Here is a 22,506-nt window from a genome sequence, read left to right as displayed (position 1 = left end):
TTTTGGTGGAGCATTAATGTCCCCTGCCATCAATATAATGACAAATCACCATAGGGAGCAAATCCCCTGATATAGGGGTTATTCACTATAGTGGGGTATACGTTGGGTAATGGGTGTGAACATTGTCATAGAACCAATGGTTTGCGTTTTCTCAGATGGCCACTGTGGTCTGATATTCAGAGAGTGTAGTGCTAATGTTTTATTGGCTCTCCTCTCTACAACAGCCCGACAGTCAAGTATTAGCGTCCCCACACATGGGTGTTCGCAATCTTATTTTGCGCCACATTAATATACCAACCCTAAGTCCATAACTACCGGCTATAAACTAACATACAGTTTAGCTCTGTGGGTCTGTCTAGCTGCCAGTAATAAATATGGCCGCCGTGCTTTCAACAGTTCCTACAGCCCACGTGCATTGAATCGGCGCCTCTCTCCTATACTTTCAGTGGCCAAGTTATTGCCCATCCACCTGCTATTGGTTTAGGAGGCTAACCCGGCCTCACTGTCTGAAATGTAGGTCTACTGAAAAGTATGTACAGTATATATGCACTCAATACTTGGTCTGGGCTCCTTTTGCATGAATTACTGCATCAATGCTGCGTGGCATGATCAGCCTGTGGCACTGCTGAGGTGTTATGGAAGTCCTCTATGGGGTTTAGGTCAGGCGAGTTTGCTGGCCAATCAAGCGCAGTGATACTGTGGCTATTACACCAGGTATTGGTACTTTTGGCAGTGTGGGCAGGTGCCAAGTCCTGCTGGAAAATGAAATCAGCTTCTCCATAAAGCTCGTCAGCAGAGGGAAGCCTGAAGTGCTCTAAAATTTCCTGGTAGACGGCTGCGTTGACTCTGGACTTGATATAACACAGTGGACCAACACCAGCAGATGACATGGCTCCCCAAACCATCACTGATTGAGTGCCTCTCCACTCTTCCTCCAGATTCTGGGACCTTGATTTCCAAATGAAATGCAAAATTTACTTTCATCTGAAAACATGACTTTGAACCACTGAGCAACAGTGTTGATCCACCAAACCAGGAAGTGGCTGGGAGACCTCGGAGCCGAGTAAGGTAGGACTAGTGGTCCCCGCTCTAGAGATTTGTTCGGGTCCCAGAATCTAACATTTATGAAATATCCTGTGGATGTCATAAATGTCCATTATGGGAAGACCCCTACAAATGCCACGGTCGCTATTGACTACGGCTTTTAACTAGTTAAATGGCCAGGAACAGCGCCATAGCTGTTCCTGGCCGTTAGAGCAGGTCAGCTGTAAAACACAGCTGACACCTGCAGTGTATGGAGCGGGCTCAGCACGTGAGCCTGCTCCGCTCCAAACATCATCCCCTCCCCATGATGTGCTGGCACACCTGGGTCCCTTGACTGCAGACTAGAATACGCAGGGACTTTGTAGCAAGATTTATTCTTGCTAAAAACTGTCTTATAGCCTGAAAAATCCGATATATATATATATACACACACACACAAACACACACACACACACACACACACACACACACTAACAAAAAAGTTAATTAGCCTAGCGAAAAATGAATCACAGAATGCTCTCTGCAGGGCAGACGTACACCTTGCTGTGCTCCAGCAGTTCAGGCTGCGATACAGACACTGCATCAGAAGCAGAACATGGTTCAGAAAGCGACACAAGTTCTGCTTCTGACACTGGACCCCCCCCACCCTCAGCCCTATAGTGGTGGACGCAGCTGCCACCGTGGAACCATCAGGAGCAGGCCCTAGTAACACAGTCCCTCCCGCAATGTGGGATCCTGCAGATTCTCCCCCCCCCCTCCATTTATAACCACTCCAGTCATCAACACGGATGTTGCAAATTTTACTCCCTATGACTTTTTTAATTTGTTCATAGGCGATCAGGTCCTGGAACTAATTGTCCAGAAGACAAATTAATATGGCAGGCAACGTGTGACCGAAAATTCCAGGTTTTGCTATGCCAGACTATGGATCCCCACAATGGTTTTCTGAACTAATTTTTTTGGGGAGAATTACCCTAAACATGGGGTTAGCCCAGTAGGACCGGATGGAAGGCTTTTTTACTACCAGCGCTATCCACAGCACCCGTTTTTGTAGCCGTTATGGCCCGAATTCGCTATGAAACAATAATGCGTTTCATGCACTTCTGACAATTCCCAAACCACCCCAAGCAGTGACCCAGGCTATGATCGTCTCAACAGATTAAGACCCCTTCTCTCCCTCTTAAGAGAGTCATTTTTAAACTTATATACCTCAGGCCAAAGACTATCAGTAGATGAATCTCTTATGAGCTTCAAGGGCCATCTATCATTCTGACAATTTATCCCCTCCAAAAGAGCCTGAATCAATGTGAAACTTTATAAGTTGTGCAAGAGCACAAACGGGTTACACCTGGTGTTTTTTTTTTTTTAAAGAGGGCAGGGACCGCCATCTTAATCCCCCAGGCTACCCAGAGGATATTGGCATTAGTGGGAAAATAGTCTGGGAACTCATGGTGCCCTTTCTAAGAAAGGGTACCAGGTGTACACAGACAACTACTACACTAGTGTGCCCCTGTATAAGTCCCTCCATGCTGCTAGTACAAGGGCCTGTGGGACGATAAGAAAAAAATAGAACCAGCTTCCCTCAACAACTGGTGTCCAGACGTATAACAAGGGGTGCGTCACTCATTTGCCAGTGAACAGTTGCTTGCTGTTGAGTGGAGTGACAAAAAGGTGTACATGCTGACAATTGTGCACGAGGACACCACAGTCGCAGTGAGAGAGGGGAGCTACCATGGATAAAAGGAAACCGGTCTGTGTAGTGGATTATAATAAATTCATGGGGGGAGTCGATCTTTCGGACCAGGTCCTACAATATCAGGAAAAAAAAAATTATAGAGCACCACCTGTTTGACTCCCTCGCACCTGGAGAATCCTTTGTCAGATGTCAAAAGGCTCACTGAGCGCCACTTCCTTCATCCTGTCACTGATTGTGTACCGCGTCACTTGGCACGTTCGTCCCTCATATAGGGATTGATGGAGCTAAAGAGACGTTGTACAACGAGTCACGGAAAAAAAAAAAAAAAGCTGGTCATGACAGTCCTACAGGTTCTATCTAGTGAACAAACTCGAGTCGGTCAAATAGTTGGATACATTTTCCTCCATTTTTTTTAAGATATTGCCCGTCACTCTGATTTTATATTAGAACAGAATTGTGTCCACAATGACACAGATGCGGAACAACTGCTTCTTTAGAAAGACAGTCATAAGTACAGGCAAATAAGTCTATAGCAACATGTATCCGTTATGAATACACGGCTTCACTTCTCTTCTGTATGCCGCACAAGTTTATTAATGTGGCATATTTCTAACAAAATAACCTTTTACCACAGGTCTCCCCTATTTCATGTGGAAATGTAAGAAGAATTTGAGGAGAACATTTTATACCCATAGTGTCTGAAATAATACCCATAATATCCTACTTTAACTTTTTTTTTTTGTCAGCATTATCACTACACCACTAGATGAATAAATTAATACCTTTAGGGGTCTGGTTTTTTAAATGGAGTAATTCTGGGTGGGTTTTTTTTTGTTCAGGCAGCTCAAAATACCTCTAAATGCACAATATGGGGCCTAGAATTTATTCAATTGTGCCCTGAAAGCCAAAAGGGTGATCCCTCTCTTTTTGGCCGAGCCACACGTCTAGTAAGCAGATTGAGGCCACAATGGGGCTATTTCTGAACACAAGAGAAACAGGGTTATAGATTTTGGGGTGTGTTTCTTCATTCTCATCTTCGTTTTACAAGGAAATCGGTCTTAAAATTTTTTCACAAATGTGTCGTCATTTTAAACTAGATTATTAGGACTTTTTACGCCTGCTTTTCATGTATTCTTACATAAAAACTGTGGGCTCAAAATACTTACAACACCCCTTAATACATGCCTTAAGGGGTATCGTTTTCAAAATGGGGTCATTTGCGGGGGTTCCCATCATTCTGAAACCTTTGAGCCTATGAAAGCTTGGCTTGGTGCAGGAAAACAAAATGTACTTCAAAATTTATAAAATTCTTATAAAAGTTGTAAGTCTTCTAAATTGCTCAAATTGATTTATTTTTTTAAAAAGTGCTGCCAAAATTGGAGATTGAAATATATATTTAATTTAAAAAAATGTACAGTATGTATGTACATGTGACAGTACAGTTCAAAATAGAGAAAATGTTCATTTTTGAAAAATGGAATACATTTTTGTATTTGATACGATTTGCGTAAACTAATAAACACAGTCTACCTTTGCGGCTAAAATAAAGTACAACATGTGACGAAAAAAACTGTCAGAATTACTTGGATATGCAAAGCTATTGCAGAGTTATTCTCTGATAACGTCAGACATACCAGATTTGAAAAATCTGTCTTGGTCATTAAGGCCCAAACAAGCTTGGTCATTAAGGGGTTAAATATTTGAGAAAGCATGAGGCTTCGAATTATTGGGCTGGCGTCACTCTTATTGTAGAAGGTACCACCTCACTTTTCCCAGATTAGGGGTTTCATATCGGTTTGATTAAACCATAGGAACAGTACGGATACAAAGTTGGACACACAATCACAACCCATTTACCACAGAAACATCCTTTAATAGTCATAAGTCCTTTAATATTTTCAGACAAATGTACATATTTCCCAAGCTATAAAAAGAATTTAAAAAAAAACAGGGCAGATTCGGTTTTAATAGAACTATTTTATATATTTATTTGAAAAATACTTACAAAAGCAAATGTTTTGACACTAAAATATTTAATTTATCCTCTAGCTGTTAACATCAGTGGGTTTAAGCATGCAGTGATAACAGTCATCTGTTATGAACTTGCTACAATTACTGGGGAGAAGGAAAAAGGGGTGGGCAGGGCATTCTTCAAGAACCGTGGTATTGCCCCCCTCCTCTCCTACCTCCCTTACAGTAGTCAAGATTTGTGCTTAACTATCTGCATGGTTAACGCTGGGTTTACTTTTCAAGTCTCTTGACTGCACGATGGTTTTCTGTATAGTGTGCCACTGGATAACCAACCGCTGAGCGCCGGGTCCTTTGGATAGTTTTCTCTTAGCCAGTGGTTAACGGGTCCTTTTCTGGCAGCAAAAGCTATTAAGGTAAATTCAAGGAAGGACCGACTATACACCCTGTAGAATTGCAGTGCATGGGTAAAAAAAAAACGGATACGATCCTTTGGTCACAGACACCAAAAGGAATCCAACACATAACAAAAATGGTTTACTCTAAGTATCACCACTGCAACATATAACTATTGCTAACTGAAGCAGGGTCTGAGAGAGCAAAGGCAATGGTTTCCAAAATACTTCGGCTTTACTCCTTTACAGAGTAGTTGATAAACACCCTGTACATTAACGCTCTCTTTTTAAGCATATTATTGCTAAACAAGCACCATACTGACAAGGTAGGAAATCAGCAATTGTTCTTATGGTTTGTTAAGTGGAAGAATGATTTGTCAGCAATTCACACACCTGAAGGAGCTGTAAGCTTTATAGAGTATGAATGTCTGCTAGCTCTGATGTTACGTCATTGCAAAACCCTCCTGCACCAGTTGGGCAATCTAAAATAGTAATTACGATTCCAAATCTTGACCAAACATCTAGCACAAAGGGACTTTCCACAGGCTTAAATGTGTTAAGACAAGACTGGCGATCACACTACAAACAAATAACCTTTGCGTTGCAAGGCTTGGATCAAAGGTGTAAGATGCAAATCTGGCAACTTCTGTAAGTAAGCATTCCGGACAGCTATACAAATACATTTACCTCCCGTTTCTAGAAAATGCAGAAGTACCCCTCCAGCTGGCTTTACCGTACATGTCAGAGGCAGACGAATAGTTCCGATGAGGGGAATATGTTGGATGTTGCCTCCATTCACTCATTTGAGGGGCAAAATTGTTCTGTCTCCAGTCTTCCTCTGGTGGCATGTCTACTCTCCTAGGACCCTGGATTCTAGGCTGCGGAGCAAAAGCATTCGCCAACACATCTCCTCTACCCATGGAAGAGCTACGTGGCATACTTAAGGTGCAGTACTCTGTAGATGGTGGTGGTCTACGATTTATCTTATAGGTCTCATAGACTCTGTGACTTGACTCTTGCTGAAACAGACCATTTTGTAGTTTTCTGCCCGGTGAGCCCAAAAATCTGGAATTTATCATGTTTTGGTCTGGTCCATTGGCCTGCACTGTGTGACCTGACCACGGGTGGTAGGTTGGAATGTTATGTTCCATAGCTCCTGGTTGTTGCCAAGAGTCAGGCGAAGACCTCTGTGAAGTAGTGGAGTATAAGTTGGAACCGATCTTGGGTGCCCTTGGGAGAGTCGCATAGCTCACTGCCATATCGGAGTGTTCGCTACCTCTGACACCTTCACTCCTGTCAGGCAAAGCCAAAAACTTCTGCATAGACGAGTCTCCTTAATTTAAGGAAGAGACGATACAAAAATACATTTCATTACTTATCAACATAGCATAAGATCACTTAAGACAGATCATAGGACACATTCTCTATGGCGCTCAATACGAGGCCTCAAAGCTTTAAAACATTAGTTTTTAGTATTTGACTAATAAATATTGCATCATATAAGTCAGTAATGTACTTCAATTTTTCATTTGTGTATAGAAGAACAGACAGTTGTAAGAATAGCTATCTTGCTTCGATGGGAGGGGGCTGCCAATGAAGAAAGCTACTGGTAGGCCCGATTGTGTCTGGACTGCCAAGAAAAAGTGCTTCTGGTAAACTCTTGCGGATTGATTCACAAGCATGTGTATGATTATTTCCTCATTTCCTATGTCGAGGTGCTGAAGGGAAATTGAACACTTAGGGTATGTGCACACGGTAGCAGGCTTTTACGTCTGAAAAGACAGACTGTTTTCAGGAGAAAACAGCTGCCTCGTTTCAGACGTAAATGCTCCTCCTCGCATTTTGCGAGGCTTCTCTGACAGCCGTAAATTTTGAGCTGTGCTTCATTGAGTTCAATGAAGAATGGCTCAAATTACGTCTGAAAGAAGTGTCCTGCACTTCTTTTGACGAGGCTGTATTTTTACACGTCGTCGTTTGACAGCAGTCAAACGACGACGCGTAAATGACAGGTTGTCTGCACAGTACGTCGGCAAACCCATTCAAATGAATGGCCAGATGTTTGCCGACGTATTGTAGCCTTATTTTCAGACGTAAAACGAGGCATAATACGCCTCGTTTACGTCTGAAAATAGGTCGTGTGAACCCAGCCTCACTGACGAATTAACCCGCAGATTAAAACTGGTCGCTCAAAGTACTACAGCGGGATACCCTGTGATCAACTAATTTTTGGGGAAATACTCTATTGGAAAAAGAAGAAAACCCCTTTGTTTAAAATGGCACTCAGGGTTACAAGGACTTTTCATGGTCAGATGCATTTAAGGAGTCTCTCCTGAGCATCTAGGGTGGCGTTTCCATCAGATTTTGAGCTCTGGTGAACGTGTTCGTGGCAGACGGGTACGCCCTAAGCTTCAGCAAAAGGAGGCTACCCATCCCTGCCTCTTGCGGGACCTTCTGGCATGGAGGGTTGGGGAATAGGTTGGGAGCCCTTCTCAATTTGGAGAGGGATTGCGATAGACCACAATCTTTGTGCAATTTTTTTTGTGTGTCACGCTGCACTTTTATTTATTGCACTAGGGTGACATATTTGATTTTTAAAAGCCCACGTGTATGTTTTCTATCTTCATTCTTAAAAAGTATATGCACTTTGAAAACTTCTGATATGTCAGAGACATATAAGATCTTTTCATTGGTGGGGGTCCGGGTGTTGAGACACCCATCGCTGATCAAAACAAAGGGGCTGAAGCACTCTGCTGAGTGCTCCTCCTTAGGTGGGCTCATAGACGTTGCGTGTGAGCCCACTTCAGTCTAACAAGGAGCTCTGATCACGTGAGGAAGGTGCAGGGCGCTCAGCTGAGAGCTTCTGTGCCTATGTTTCAGCAACAGTGAAGGTCTCAGCACCCGGACCCCACTGATCAAAACTATGACACATCAAGTTTTTTTTTTAAATGTGTAGATACTCTTTAATGACCCTAAATTGGTATGCCATTTACAATCAAATTAAAGCAGGGTTTTCTGGACATCTAGTCTTCATGCTGCAAACGCCACGCAAATTAGCACTGGCATGGAATGCGGTTTTGTTCCAAGATCAATTTACATTGACTGTTTGATAGCAGAACAGGCTCCTGCTCATACCAGAAATAATCAGTTCCCTGTAAAAAAGGCCGCTGTATTGCTCATTATAGTCCAATGCAAAATATTCGTAAACATTTCCTACTTAAAGCAAGAGTACATTTGACATTCAACATCACAGCTAATCGGAGACACATTTGAGGAAAATACGTAAAATAGAAGAGAAGCACTTGTTAGCTGTAGTAGGAGGTGCATGAATGCATGCCCTTTTATTGTGTATAACTCCTTTAAAAAGGGAACTGGTCTCCACCATTTCACCTATTGAACTCTCCTCATCTCTCGTTGACCTCTGCTGTCAAATGTTCATTGGCATTACCCCCTCTCTTAAACTCCTCCTCCGACCGTAAATAACGGTCTGCAAACATTTTGCACCTTTTATGGTAATAATCCGGCAGTCTCGTTTGTTAATCTTCTTATGCCCATCCACCGCCAAAAACTGGCATGCCCTGAATGCGGAAATCTTGTCTGAGATAGCGCGCATGCGCCCGTCATTAATAGCCATCTTTATCTTGACTCTTAACGCATTAAATATACTGTGTCAGGAAGTTTTAATTTGACTTTTTCTATGGCTTTTGTTGTGTGATCTCACGCTGCAACAAGTTATCAGAGTCAAGATGGCTACATCTGTATGGTCTAAACACCCTTCCCGGTTTCATCCGGGCCTCAAATCTAGTTACTGAGCATGCGCTGCTATGGTGTCCCATTGTGCGCATGCACCAGAACATCGATGCACAAGCGTTGGATTTTGTGTGTGTGCTGGAGGGAAGCGAAGAGCTGTTAATCAAAAGTAAGGAGGTGGGGTAAACTCGGAAAGGCTTGAGGAATGAAGATATATGTAAAGTGAACACTAAAAAAAAATTATGGAATACTAAAAAGGTACAGAGCCGACTTAGAAGAGAATTATAGGTTATGATTTTTCACCCACTACCACCAGGTATTGCTGGTTTAATAGATGAAATGCTGGTGACTGGTTTAAAAATATGAAACATAATAGTACAGTATAACGCATGTTTAAACTTACATATTAAATCACAGTATAAATTCTACATACAATGTTGTGTATATGCCATTAATGTATGATTGTTAGGGTAAAACCTTTTGCAATCCCACTGATGCATAGAATGAATGGGCCCAAGCAGGCTCTCTGTAGGGAATGATACAGATGTATTGTATTACCATGGCACCTTCTTTCTAGGCAGCGGTGGGGGTTCTAGCTGTCAGAACTCCACCAACTTTACATTGGTGGCATATACTAAATTCTGCTGGATTCCTACCAGCGCTCAGGCTGCATTACTTCACATCTCCAAACAGCCGTTTGCTGGTTTAACATAGATTATAGTTATACTGTGTTGCTGTATGGCAGCCTGAACAGTCGGCTTTAGAATAGAAATACAATTTCCAAGATATTTATATTATTGGACATTAGCTAAGCTGTCAATACAGTATAGACAGATTTTTTTTTGTGGCAAGAAGCAGAACTCTGAATGCAGCTCTGGATGTGTAAGGTGCATAAGAGATTTTACTTATTTTGTTCAGATCCACAGTTGGATCAATGTATTTAAGAAAACGGACAATGGGGTCGATTTAAAAATTCACCAGAATTACGCCTCAAATTGCGACAGAAAAGTGGCAGAATGGCCATGCCCCAAATTTATTATTTGTTTTAGATCTTTTTTCCAAACTTTTGAAAGAGGTATAAAGTGTCTACAAAAATTGTCGTGGCTAGCGGGAAGAAGTTAAATGCAACACATTTATTAATGTTGTGTGACATTATTATAACTGTAAAGTACACCAGCCAAGAAGTGGAGCGTGTCTAAACATGTATAGCAAAAAGCACCACTGTGATTAATTTGGCACAGTTACAGTCTGTCTGGTCTAGTTTTAGGACGTCTAACGTTAAGACCCCATTCACATCAACTATAGGCCTTCCATTGAAGGTATACGTCGGGAAGACTCCCAACATATACCTACCGACGAAAGTTCCAAACGTATCCCACTGTATGTCATACAGTGGGATACACCCCACCTAGAAAACACCGGGAATATTCCTGAAGTCACTGTCCATTTGCAAAGCCGGAGTCCCTGGCCAGAGTGTCGGCAACACCCTGCCGGGATTCCGGTCTGAAGAATCCCCGGACGTCCTTGTCCATGTAAGGACAGTGACGTTGGGAGCTTTGAAAAGCTTGAGTCCCCGGCAAAGCTCTGACTGGGGATTCCGGCTCTAGTGAAGCCTCTGACATCACTATCCATGTATGGACAGTGATGTTGGGAGCTCCCCGAGGTATACGTTCAACGTATAACGGTGACGATTGCCATGCTCCCATGTTAAAAAAAAAAAAGGATCCCCAGAATGGAATACCGTTTTCTACTATGCTATTCCATCCTTCAAAATAAGGTATACCGACGTATACCAGTCTGACAGAGGCCAAAAGGACACTCTTGGTCTCAGTTGAAATAATGGAGCCCTCTGAACAGGTTTATCGTGTATTTCGTGAGCTTTCCCGATGTCCACGATAAACATAGGGCAATAGCGTAGTATGAACAGACTAAGACAGCATTATTAAATCTACCCCATTGGATGTAGTATCAGCCGTAAAATTATGACTTACATTTAAGTAACATGACTTCGTCTTAAGACTTAAAAAGCTATGTCCAGCTTGCTATGTTTATTTTCTTTTTATTTCTCATATGCATATAGAATGAAAACTGAAGCCACTTTGCAAACATCCTATTGTTTTGGGTCTACAGCTCCTATACAGACCTTTGTGTCTCCATGGTAACAGACTCAGACTACACAAGGTTTGTTAGTAAAGTTTGGTCATACGCTCTTCCATTTGTCCTCTACTTCTTGCTAACCTACCAAATGGATGTTAGTAAGAAGTAGGGCACAAATTGAAAGGAGTAATACATGACTAAAGGGTCAGACACAGGATTTGTTTGCAGTCTGTACCCATAGAAACATAAAATAGAATATATTAAATCAACTATTTGCAAAGTTGCTTCATTTTATTCTCAAGATATATTGAAGAAATATAAAATACAAATAGGAGAAATGCTGTAAATTGTGAGGCACCAAATGCTCAAAGAACCATCCAAGCTTAACGCTCACTGAATACAGGGTGATAAAGAAAAAAACAGAACTATACGCAGCCAATTCAAGACATCACAAAGGATATAACAGGAAAAGCGAATGGCTTTCAATGAAGTAGAACAATACCGTACATGAGATAAATAAAACATGCAGGAGGGTTGTGTGCAATTACCTGGTGGCCTGTGTGCCTCACCCACCATGCTGGGCGCCAGAACCTCATGAGATGGGTGCTGCATCTGGGTTGGGCAGTGCTGGGGTTCATAGGATAAAACAGAAGGATTGTGGGTATAAGGGTAGGAGGAGGAGCTGTGAGAGCGATGACTGCTGTCCACAAGCGGTTTCCTCTCATTGGATGCCTCCTTTTAATAAATGAAACAGAAAAAATAAATACACCCATAAACAAGATGGTTAATGTGAAACTAGATAACATTTTGTAAGAAAACATACTTGTTTGGGATAACATGTGGCTAAACATCAAGCACCACATACAAGAATTAAAATGAAAAACCAACCAAAGACCATAAACAAAAGCAGTGTTACAAGCAAAAGAAATACAATTCTAGGCCATGAAACATGATCCACGTTAGTCATACACCCATAAAGTACCAACAAGCAATCCAATTATACTGTATTTACTGCTTAGCTAAAGCTGCACTTAGCAAATGAGTATTTGCATAATCGCCCCTTTTAGACATTCAGTAAATCAGAAAACAAAAGTGAACATAAAACTTTTTTGTGATGTCACAGGCCCGCCGTCAACACAAATAGTAAATCCAACCAGTATGACAATCCACTCCCTTACATTCATGATGTAGTAATCTATAAACTAGTCCCATACTTGTCGTGTTGTGCCATGATCTAATAATTGTTATGTATGCCATGATCTAATAGTTATGTATGCCATGATCTTATAGTAGTCATGTGATAAGGCACAGTGGTTGCTCAGTGGTTAGCACTGTTGCCTTGCAGCACCGCAGTTCCAATCCAACCAAGGACAACATCTGTATGTAGTTGATATGTTCTCCCCATGTTTGCGTGGGTTTACTGCGGTTTCCTAGCACTCTCCAAAAAAAATACCGCCCAATTAATTGGTACTGGTGTGCATGTTTGAGATACTGAAATTAAACCGTGAGATCCATTGAGGACAGGGACTTATGTGAATGGTGACAGTCTCTATACAGTGCTGTTATGTTGGCGCTATATAAGCAAAAGGAAATAGAGAATGAGCCATGATGTTAGTCATGTTGTGCCATAATGACTGGCAACAATGCCTAAAATATAAAAAAAACAAAACAAAAAAAACAAAAAACAACAAAACTTCAGAAAATCAACTGAGCAAACAGGAGTGAAGATGACAAACAATAAGTGTCTGGTGGTAGTAAGAGTGGACACAGACAGCTCGGGGCCCCTGTACAAGAACAGTAAATGGGCCCTTTGCTCTCCAGTATCTTATTATAGATCACCCCGTTATGTCCTCTAACAATCCATCAGTAATTGTTAGCCATAAAATATATTTACTCAGACATTTACATGCAATCTAATAGATAGGCGACAGTGGGCCCCGTACCTACTGGGCCCCTGTGCAGCTGCACAGGTTGCACCAATGTTATGTCCGCTCGTGGGTGGTAGGATAAGTAAGTATTGCCATTAGATCCTTCCATGATTTTTACACGGCACCACATTTTAAAGCTGTTAATGCATAGATGTCTGTAAAATGATGGGAAAATATTGTGTTTGTCTGATTCAATGTTGTCAAACATGTCAAATCAAGTCGTTACTACTTACAAAACTGTGAGAAGAGACCAGAGTCTCTTCTCTGCTAGAGATGACAGTCCCACTGAGGCTCCTTGCCAGCCGCCGGAAATTCTCTGCACTGTACAGCTTGTCTTCCTCAGACCTCCTGCCCTGGTCCCTGACATGAGTGACCTGCAGGCGCACACACAATTTGGCAGGAAACTCATAATATATAGCACCATTTACACCTGCCACTTATTTCTAGCCATCTAAGTCAAATACTCACTGCCCCTAATCTTTCAGGGCATAAACAATACCAAAAACTGATTTGACCCCAGGGCCTACATTTGCTAAAAAGTAATTATATAAACAGAAAAAAAATAATATGACTGATAACATTATCAGAGTGCGATTTTGAAGCGCAAAAGTATTACTCCAAACACCTTTGTAATTTAAATTACCAAGGGTGGAAGGAAGAAAAAATAAATAAAACGGCCCCATGGAACAAGAACGTTCAAGAGCAATATTAATAATTCATCCTAAAACAATAGATTGTCCTTGTCCATTAGGCCCAGTTCACAGTTTTTTTAGCGCTGATTTTGAGCGGAAGCAGCTTCCGAATCGCCTCCCATTGATTTCAATGGGAGGCGGAGGCGTTTTGTTCCCGGGAGGCTTTTAGACGCTTGCGGGATATAGAAGCGGCATGTCCTTTCTTGCTGAGGTTCCGCCTCTGACCTCCCATTAAAATCAGTGGGAGGCAGAAAAATTGTTCTATCGCAGTGTTTTTTGCCCGCGGTCCTCAATGGCCGCAGGTAAAAAATGCAGTAAAGGCCTTGGCAAAAAAGCGAAGGCAGGTCAAAATCTGTCTCAAAATTCCTGAAAGAATTTTGACGCATATTTTTTCTGCCTGCAAAATACTGTGTGTGAACTGGGCCTTCGGCTTAATGCACAATATACAGAGAATATGTACATAGCCTTTAAAAAGTATTTGCTCCCTTCCTGGTATCCAATTTTGTTTCTTTTGGGCCATTCAGAGATGGACAATGTGACAATTATGCTAAAATAGTAAACTATGCTTTACATATAAATAGTAAGTAGTGTAAGGGTCACTGCACACGATGCATATTACTAGTGGTTTTGCCACGTGTATTGGTGTGCCGCAAAACCGCAGCATAATAAAGTACCGGCATAGTCAATGAGATTCCAGGTAATCTCATGTCCACACTGTAGTATTTTCGGGATATAAATTGACACGTGGTGCATAATTTCGAAACCGCAGCATGTCAATTTCTTGCGATTCCGCTTGCGAATTCTTTCCCTATAGTTCTACAGAAATATGCAGCAAAACGCTGCAAATTACACAGCAAAACGTAAAAACCAAACCGAAAAACGCATCAGAAAACGCACGTGCGTCTTTTCCTACGAATTTCTTACGGTTTACTGCAGTTTTGTTGTGTTTTCCATAGCAAAATACGCAACGTGTGCATGTAGCCCAAGCGTGGAGATCATTCAGTAAGAATGCTCAAATATTGAAACAAAATCTGCTGCTATCGCTAATTTTTAATGACAGGAATTTCTTAATTTGCCTTGGTTTTAAACCACATTCAGACAGCCACAATGCGGTTGAATTATAGAGTCCGTATTACGGCCACAAAACCTGGGCTACAGGGTTCTATGTTGATCTAAGTTCAGTTCACTTGAACCGCGCACTAAAATGCAGGAGTATTATGGCCGTCTGGCTGTGGCCTTACAGTTTTTTGGTCAGAATCTAATTAGTGTGACAAATAAGCAATAATGGGGGGACATCTGGGAGGCAGCAAATACTTTTTCAAAGCACTGCACATGTAGAAAATTATTTTACAAGGAAATCTTTTAACTGCCAATTTGTATCATGCTAAATTACTTAGTAGCAAATGGCGTCCATCATGGAATGAAGGTTAGTATTTTATGCAAAGCGCAAGAACCGTTTTGGACAGCATAATACTGGACAGTATATAGAGGTAAATCAGTATACAAAGATACTCTATGCTTATTAATGTAGAAATGAGTGCATGGAGAGAGAATGTGGAAAACAACCAGTACAACATGCCATTACTCTAGTCAGCCGGATGTACTTACACATGGCCTAAATGGTTGGTTACTTGTGCAAACAGGACTCATAACATGGTGAATCTAACAGAGTACTAACTTGCAGGCTGTCCATAGTATTGGTGCACCAGTTGAAGAGACGACCATGCATACAAAGCCTGGTATAGATCAAACCCGTTCAGCCATAACATTAAAACCCCCTGCCTAATATTGAATAGATCCCCCTCGTGCAGCCAAAACAGCTCACATGCCGTAGGGGCATGTGAAGGTGTCCAGTGGTATCTGGCACCGAGACGATAGCAGCAGATCCTTTAAAGAGGTTGTCTGGTGAAATAAAATTGATGGCCTATCCTTAGTATAGGCCATCAATATCTGATTATTGGGGGTCCGACTCTCGGCACACCCACCACTCAGCTGTTTGAAGAGGCTACGGATGCTGCGGCAACAGCGGATTCCCTTACAATTCCTACACAGCTCTATACTGCACAACACTGTCTTATGAGCCTTGGGCGTCCATGACCCTGTCGCCAGATCACCTGGAGTTCTTCCCTAGACCACTTTTGGTGGGTACTAACCACTGCATCCCCCAAGACTTGCTGTTTTGGAGATGCTCTGACCCAGTCGTCTAGCCATCACAATTCAGCCCTTCTCAAAGTCAATCAGATCCTTACACTTGCCCATTTTGTCCAACACATCAACTTCATGAACGGACTGCTCACTTACGGTCTAATATAGGACACCCCTTGACAGGAACCATTGTACTGGGATAATCAATGTTATTCACTTCGCCTGTCAGTGGTTTTAATGTTGTGGCTGTACGGTGTATTCACCATAGTTTTAATGTTATGTATTTTCTGGATCAGTAATGAAATTCCTTTTATTAAATGCAATAACCCAGGGGTTGACTTTGGTAGTTCATTTCAGTTAGTTTATCATATTTATAAAGCTGGCCCTAGGGTATGTTAACATGGTCAGGAATTGCTCTAGGCAAATCTGCTATGGATTTTGAAGAATGCTAGAAATTTCCATCAGGATAAAAACAATTAAAAAAACAAAAAAAAAAACACTAAAAATGCATGTAAAAAAAGCCTTAAAAAAAAGAAGAAAAAAAAAAAGTTTGAAGTACAGGCTTTTTTAACATGCATTTTCCAACACCAAAAAACAAACAAACAATAAAATGACAACATTGTGTGAAGGAGGCATAAAAAGCACCCTATAGTATGTACGTGGACAGTGTCTGGGGAAAGTACAAGGAATTTGATTTCCTGTGGCACCATTAACTAGTTGCAATTGACTTCTTTTAGCTACTTAAAGTGTATTATTGAGTTTTTAGGTTTCATGTGTGAAGGCAGCCTAAAACAACACTGAATAAGCCCCAAATGTACAAAAGCTGTTAATGATCAGCTTAAAATTTGGAAGGATTTGGCATCCAAAAGCTCTGGCAAAAATAAAAAAAAAAAAATATTCAGAGATGCTCACACTTAGAGGATCTGTCACTAGTTTATTCATTCCCTATTTCCTAACTAATCTAATAGGCGCTGTGATGCTAACCACAGTGTAAGGCTTCATTCACATCTGTGTCGACTACGCTATTGCACAACAGAGACAAACGGAAACCATGGGCACCGGATCCGTCACCATTGAAATCAATGGCGATAGAAACGGAAACCTCTGTCAGTTTGTGTCTGTTCAGGATCCCGTTCTGATGGAAAGCTCAGACGAAACGTCAGAACGGGACCCCAACGCAAATGTGAACAAAGCCTAAATTGTGTTTCCAAATGTTTATTATTTGCAAAGTTATGAGCATTTTTCTAAATATGCTAATTTGGCTAAGCTTGCCAAATGGGAGGTAACATTTATAATGTTTTCTCTAATATTTTCTGAATGACAATGTCCAATCAGCATCATACAGTTCTCCACTTCCCAGCCCAGCGTGATCTCAGCTTCAATCGCGATATCACACTGTGTTGCTGGGCTGGGAAGAGGAGAACTGTATGATGCTGATTGGACAGCTTCATACAGAAAACATTACACCACCCAGAGAAAAGAAAAAAAGTTACCTCCCATTTGGCAAGTATAGCCAAATTAGCATATTTAGAAAAATGCTCATAACTGCAGATAATTTTGAAACACAATTTACACTGCAGTTATCAGCATCATAGCGCCTATTAGATTAGTTAGGAGATAGTGAACTAATAAACTAGTGGCAGATCCTCTTTAACTGTAGTATGCGTTTCCAGTCATTATAAAATTTAATTTGATCCTGACCATCCAGTTACCAAACATACCTTAGATACAGGTGAATGTGTGGTTCCACAGAGACTGCGTTCTATCTCAGCTGTTGGTGTCCTTGACAGACTTCTTCCAGCAGCATGCTGCATTTTCCTTGCAGATGTGTTGTCCAAAACTGTTGGGCAAAAAAGAAAATTGAGACCTTAATAATGCAAACTGGTCAAGATAATACAGATTTAGAGCGGTTACTGCAACTATAAATACTTTTTGTTAACCAAAGCCTTACATAAACTGAATAAGACTTGGAAGCATGGCTTCAGAACCAAAATACCAACATATGCACAATGACACACTGTTGAAAGGGGTGCTTTTTTGGGGGGCCAAACGTGCATCAAATGGATTCTTTTTCAGTATTATAATAGTTTACTTTTTTAAGCCACATAATGAATTACTCAACTTAGAATTGGTGAAACAATTAAAGTGTAGCTAAACCTGACAAAACTTCTGACATCTCATAGTGACATGTCAGAAGTTTGTATTGGTGGGGGTCCAAGCACCGAGACCCCCACTAATCGCTAGAACAAAGCAGCTGAAGCGCTCGTGTGATGGCTCAGCCGCTTCGTGTCTGTTCGGCTTTTTCTGGAAAGCCGATGTATCGTCTCAGACTTTCTATTGAGTCTGTACACCGATACATTTATTTCCGGAAAAAGCAGAGAAGAAACCAAGCGGCTGAACACTCACACGAGCGCTTCAGCTGCTTCGTTCTAGCGATTGGTGGGGGTCTCAGTTCTCGGACCCTCACCAATATAAACTCCTGTCATGTCACTATGACATGTCAGAAGTTTGTCCAACGTTTAGCTACACTTTAAAGTTGGCCATTTGGTGCACACAAAACAACCTGCAAAATCTAGTGTAGTTCATAGATTAAACACTTACATGGTTTTCCGAATGTCTGTCTGGGGTTCTCGGATCTCCACTGCAGAGTCCTGTTGCTGGGACAAGTCTGAAGGCTTGTTTTATATAAGGTATCCAACTCAGAAGCATCATGCTCCGAATCCTGCTTCCACTCCTGCCGGAGATCAATGGAGCTCTTTGATAAGCCATATCGGACAGACTTTCGATTGGAGAGACTTGGACGAGCATGGTGTTCCACATCAGTATCCTCCACTTGGGCATTATAATATCTGCTAACACTATCAACCCACTGGTTCATGGGCGCAGAGGCTGGCAAATGAACTGTGCTTCCAAATTTCACCTTTTTCTCAGCTTTGTAGTAAAACTTGCCACGGTTAACACTGTCGACCAGGTCTCCTGGTAATACTTCCTTATGTGACACTGAATTATGGCTGTTTAGATGGCTTACACTGGATCCATTTACATTACAAGACCCATCCTCAGAGTCTGGAGAAGTACTTGCTTGATCTGTACTGACTGATTTATTCTCTCGCATTACTAGAGGACGTGAACCAGATTCTGTTTCCAAAAGGTTCAAGGAATTCTGCATTTTCCCTGCTGGTGTAGACTTCTGTTCAGTGCTGTCTATTCCAGTAAAATTCACACCAAAACTGCTTCTCTTTGGTGAGCCCCCTTGTAGCCTCTGGAACTGTTCTGCGAGAGATCGCACCAACCCCTTACTTTTTGGCGCCTCAACTTTGCTAGTCTCAAAGATATGCAATTCACATTGTTTATTTAATAAGTTGTCCTGGCTGTTTGTTTTTGTGGAGACGTTAGCTGGATGAACATTATTACTATTTGTAACAGTTGGAGAGACTGGTGGGGCTATGCAAGAACCAACCTTATCTTCACTGGTATGAATTTCTGTACTAACAGATTTGTTACAGTGGCTGGGTTGGTTGTTTCTATCTGGAGACGGAGCATGTGCTCGACGTGCCCAGGGAAATAACAATGATGGTAAAGAACCAGATTTAATACCACTGAGTTTCATCTTCCGCAGAGGTAGAGGACCATCTTTAGCTTCATGTTCCTCAGTCACCTTACCATTATTAGGGCTTCCATCAGCAGCTTGTTCACTTTTTCGGCTTTTGAGTTGTAGGTCTGGACTACAATCATTCACTCTTAAATTTTTATCAAATGTGCTCTGTGTAGGAGTTGAGGAACTCTCTGGGGAATTAGGACCTGAAGGAGCACGGTTGTTAGAAAATGCTTTACTACATGGGCAATGTTCAGAAGCTGACAAGTTGGAAGACTCAGCTGACAATGGAAGCAACTCATGGCTAGAAGCAAACGGGTGTGGTAATGGAGTGGTCGTGAAATCCTCCTTTGTGGTGGTCTCTGCCATTACCTGATGGTTCACTGGAACTTTGTCCGAGATAGCCTGGTCACTGCAAGGAGGCGAGATATTATTTATTTACCATATTATTTGAAAATAAATAAAGGGACTTCTGGTTAATTATGAAAAATATATATATTCTAGACACCTACCAATGCTGCAAAAATATAATTTTTTATACCTTGAAAATTTTATATGGCACATCAATTATACAAGAATAAAATATTTTCATATCAACCCCAAATTTTATGTATATAAATTAAAGGGAACCTGTCACCAGTATTTCACCTATTGAACTTTACTTATCCCTCACTGGCCACTGCTATCAAAAGTTCATTGCCGTTATCCCCTCTCCTAAACTCCTCCTCATACTTTAAATAACGGTCTGCAAACATTTCGCGCCTTTCATTGTAATAATCCGGTGTCCCATTGTAAGCACACACCAGAAGAGGACATCAATGCACAAGCGCGGGATTGTGTGTGCTGGGGGAAGGCGAGGAGCGGTCAATCAAAAGTAAGGAGACGGGGTCAACTCGGAAAGACTTGAGGAATGAAGCTATGACTCTCTTCAAAACTAAGCTATGACTCTCTTCAAAACTAAGCTATGACTCTCTTCAAAACTAAGCTATGACTCTCTACAAAACTAAGCTATGACTCTCTACAAAACTAAGCTATGACTCTCTACAAAACTAAGCTATGACTCTCTACAAAACTAAGCGATGACTCTCTTCAAACGAAGCGATGACTCTTCAAACGAAGCGATGACTCTCTTCAAACGAAGCGATGACTCTCTTCAAACGAAGCGATGACTCTCTTCAAACGAAGCGATGACTCTCTTCAAACGAAGCGATGACTCTCTTCAAACGAAGCGATGACTCTCTTCAAACGAAGCGATGACTCTCTTCAAACGAAGCGATGACTCTCTTCAAACGAAGCGATGACTCTCTTCAAACGAAGCGATGACTCTCTTCAAACGAAGCGATGACTCTCTTCAAACGAAGCGATGACTCTCTTCAAACGAAGCGATGACTCTCTTCAAACGAAGCGATGACTCTCTTCAAACGAAGCGATGACTCTCTTCAAACGAAGCGATGACTCTCTTCAAACGAAGCTATGACTCTCTTCAAACGAAGCTATGACTCTCTTCAAACGAAGCTATGACTCTCTTCAAACGAAGAACTGACTCTTTTATGCTCATTAGCATATGGTGTGGGAACACTGAAAAATGGAACACTAAAGCTACAGAGCCGACAAAGCAGACAATTACAGGTTATATGGAAATTATTTTTCACCCTCTACCACCAGGTATTGCTGGTTTAATAGGTGAAATGCTGGTGACAGGTTCACTTTAAGTACTGCATATGATAAAATTAAGTTTTTAAAGTTGGCAAAATGTACTAAAATGCCTGCAAAATATATATTTTTCATATTTCAGACTGGTAAAACGTACATTTAGTAGAAAACTCCAAATCGAATATGAAAAAAAGAGTCACAAATGTAAAATCAGTTAAGCACTTGCAAATCAACAAATGCAAATAACAATAAAATGACTAAGCCGCAATGGAATTAATGCAGAAGAACAAATATGAACTTCTTCAATGTATCAGCTTGGAAGGCTTCTTGTCTCTTTTAGCAATAAATAATCACTCTATACATTAGTTTTTTCAGTCTGATCCTGAAGTCTATCTATCTGTTCTCCACTAATTGCTAATCTACCATTATATGTTAGCATGAAGTAGAAGACAGGTTGGAGAGAGTATGACCGTAGGATTAGACTATACAGGGTTTGTTAGGTCTGCATTGGACCTAGCTAGAAGATGGTAGGAAATTTTTAAATCAATAATTTTTTTCCCATATTCCACCATCTTTATCTTTCCACTTTAGATGGCAATGTTCCTTAAGGCTGGGTTCTCACATAGCGTATCTGCAACAATCACAGTCCAATGGAAAATAAATAGGGTTTTACGAAACCGGCCTAAAGGCTCAGTGAGTCATTTATAAAAAGACAGACTTCATTAGATAGACCTCTATAATTGGGACAGTCATAAGAGGCAAATTTTTTTGCATAATTTTCCCACTGCTTTTGAACAACCATATAGTTGATCAGAGAGTAGACAATCCAAAAAGAGCAGCACTAATGCAAGATCCCATGTTGATCAATATACAGTCAGTTTTTATTTTATGTATAGTATTCCTTTAAATGATTTCTAAGTCATGTTAAGAGCAACAGTTCTCTAGTTCATTCCTAGTTAAGGAAGTTACATGGCAGCTACCTTGTAGATTGGTTTATAGCTCCCCCCTGTGGAAAGGGGTAAGCTGGTGGCAGTGGTTGAGGAATTGTCGACAGCAGCATGCGGTCCTGAAGAGTCCGTGCCTTTCGTAAACACATTTGCACCTTCTTATCTGCTAGGGTTCTGCAGTGTGTGCTAGATCTGGCATCATGCATGGTAAGTCTGAATTTAGCTAAAATGCAAAAGAAAACATAGCAGAAACAAATGCACGCACACAAACCAAAATAAAAAAAAAATAGAAATGCCAAAAAGAGCATAACATGGAGTCATGCAATACAGAGGGAAAACAAAACAAAAAGTAACGCATCCTAAGAGTCATCAACAATGCACACTTATGTAAGCAATGCACCCTGAGCACGTTAACTGAGCCAACTGAACCAATATGGAAAGACTGGCAGGAGGAACAGACTCAACTACATACCTTCCAAAGTGCGCTTCATCACCCCAAAATATAATGGTCTGCTCCATTTCAAAACACATGTTCCTATAGCAATTACCTTATATAATTTCTCGTGGAAAAACTAATATGCATTTCATTTTATTTTTAT

The 22,506-nt window shown here is 41.2% G+C and overlaps 1 protein-coding gene across 7 annotated transcripts in view; it reads right to left on the bottom strand.

Moving 5' to 3' along the window:
• Positions 1 to 4,592: 4,592 nt before the first annotated feature.
• USP54 (ubiquitin specific peptidase 54) overlaps positions 4,593 to 22,506 on the bottom strand; it is an 86,333-nt gene continuing 68,419 nt past the window's right edge. For 4 of the 7 annotated variants that reach the window (XM_075841668.1, XM_075841664.1, XM_075841666.1 and 1 more), the window contains 6 exons: positions 21,941 to 22,130; positions 18,314 to 19,719; positions 17,434 to 17,552; positions 13,109 to 13,249; positions 11,496 to 11,682; positions 4,593 to 6,436 (listed from right to left, as the gene is read on the bottom strand). In XM_075841668.1, coding sequence (XP_075697783.1) covers positions 5,787 to 6,436; positions 11,496 to 11,682; positions 13,109 to 13,249; positions 17,434 to 17,552; positions 18,314 to 19,719; positions 21,941 to 22,130 — 2,693 coding nt within the window. In that variant the 3' untranslated portion in view covers positions 4,593 to 5,786. Of the gene's footprint in view, positions 6,437 to 11,495; positions 11,683 to 13,108; positions 13,250 to 17,433; positions 17,553 to 18,313; positions 19,720 to 21,940; positions 22,131 to 22,506 lie in introns of those variants that run through there. The other 3 variants (XM_075841667.1, XM_075841669.1, XM_075841670.1) reach the window with 3 other exon arrangements.

The sequence above is a fragment of the Rhinoderma darwinii genome, chromosome 11, assembly GCF_050947455.1.
Source record: "Rhinoderma darwinii isolate aRhiDar2 chromosome 11, aRhiDar2.hap1, whole genome shotgun sequence".
NCBI lineage: Eukaryota > Metazoa > Chordata > Amphibia > Anura > Rhinodermatidae > Rhinoderma > Rhinoderma darwinii.
The sequence above is the reverse complement of the archived record's forward strand: the minus strand, read 5'-3'. Positions and strand labels throughout refer to the sequence as shown.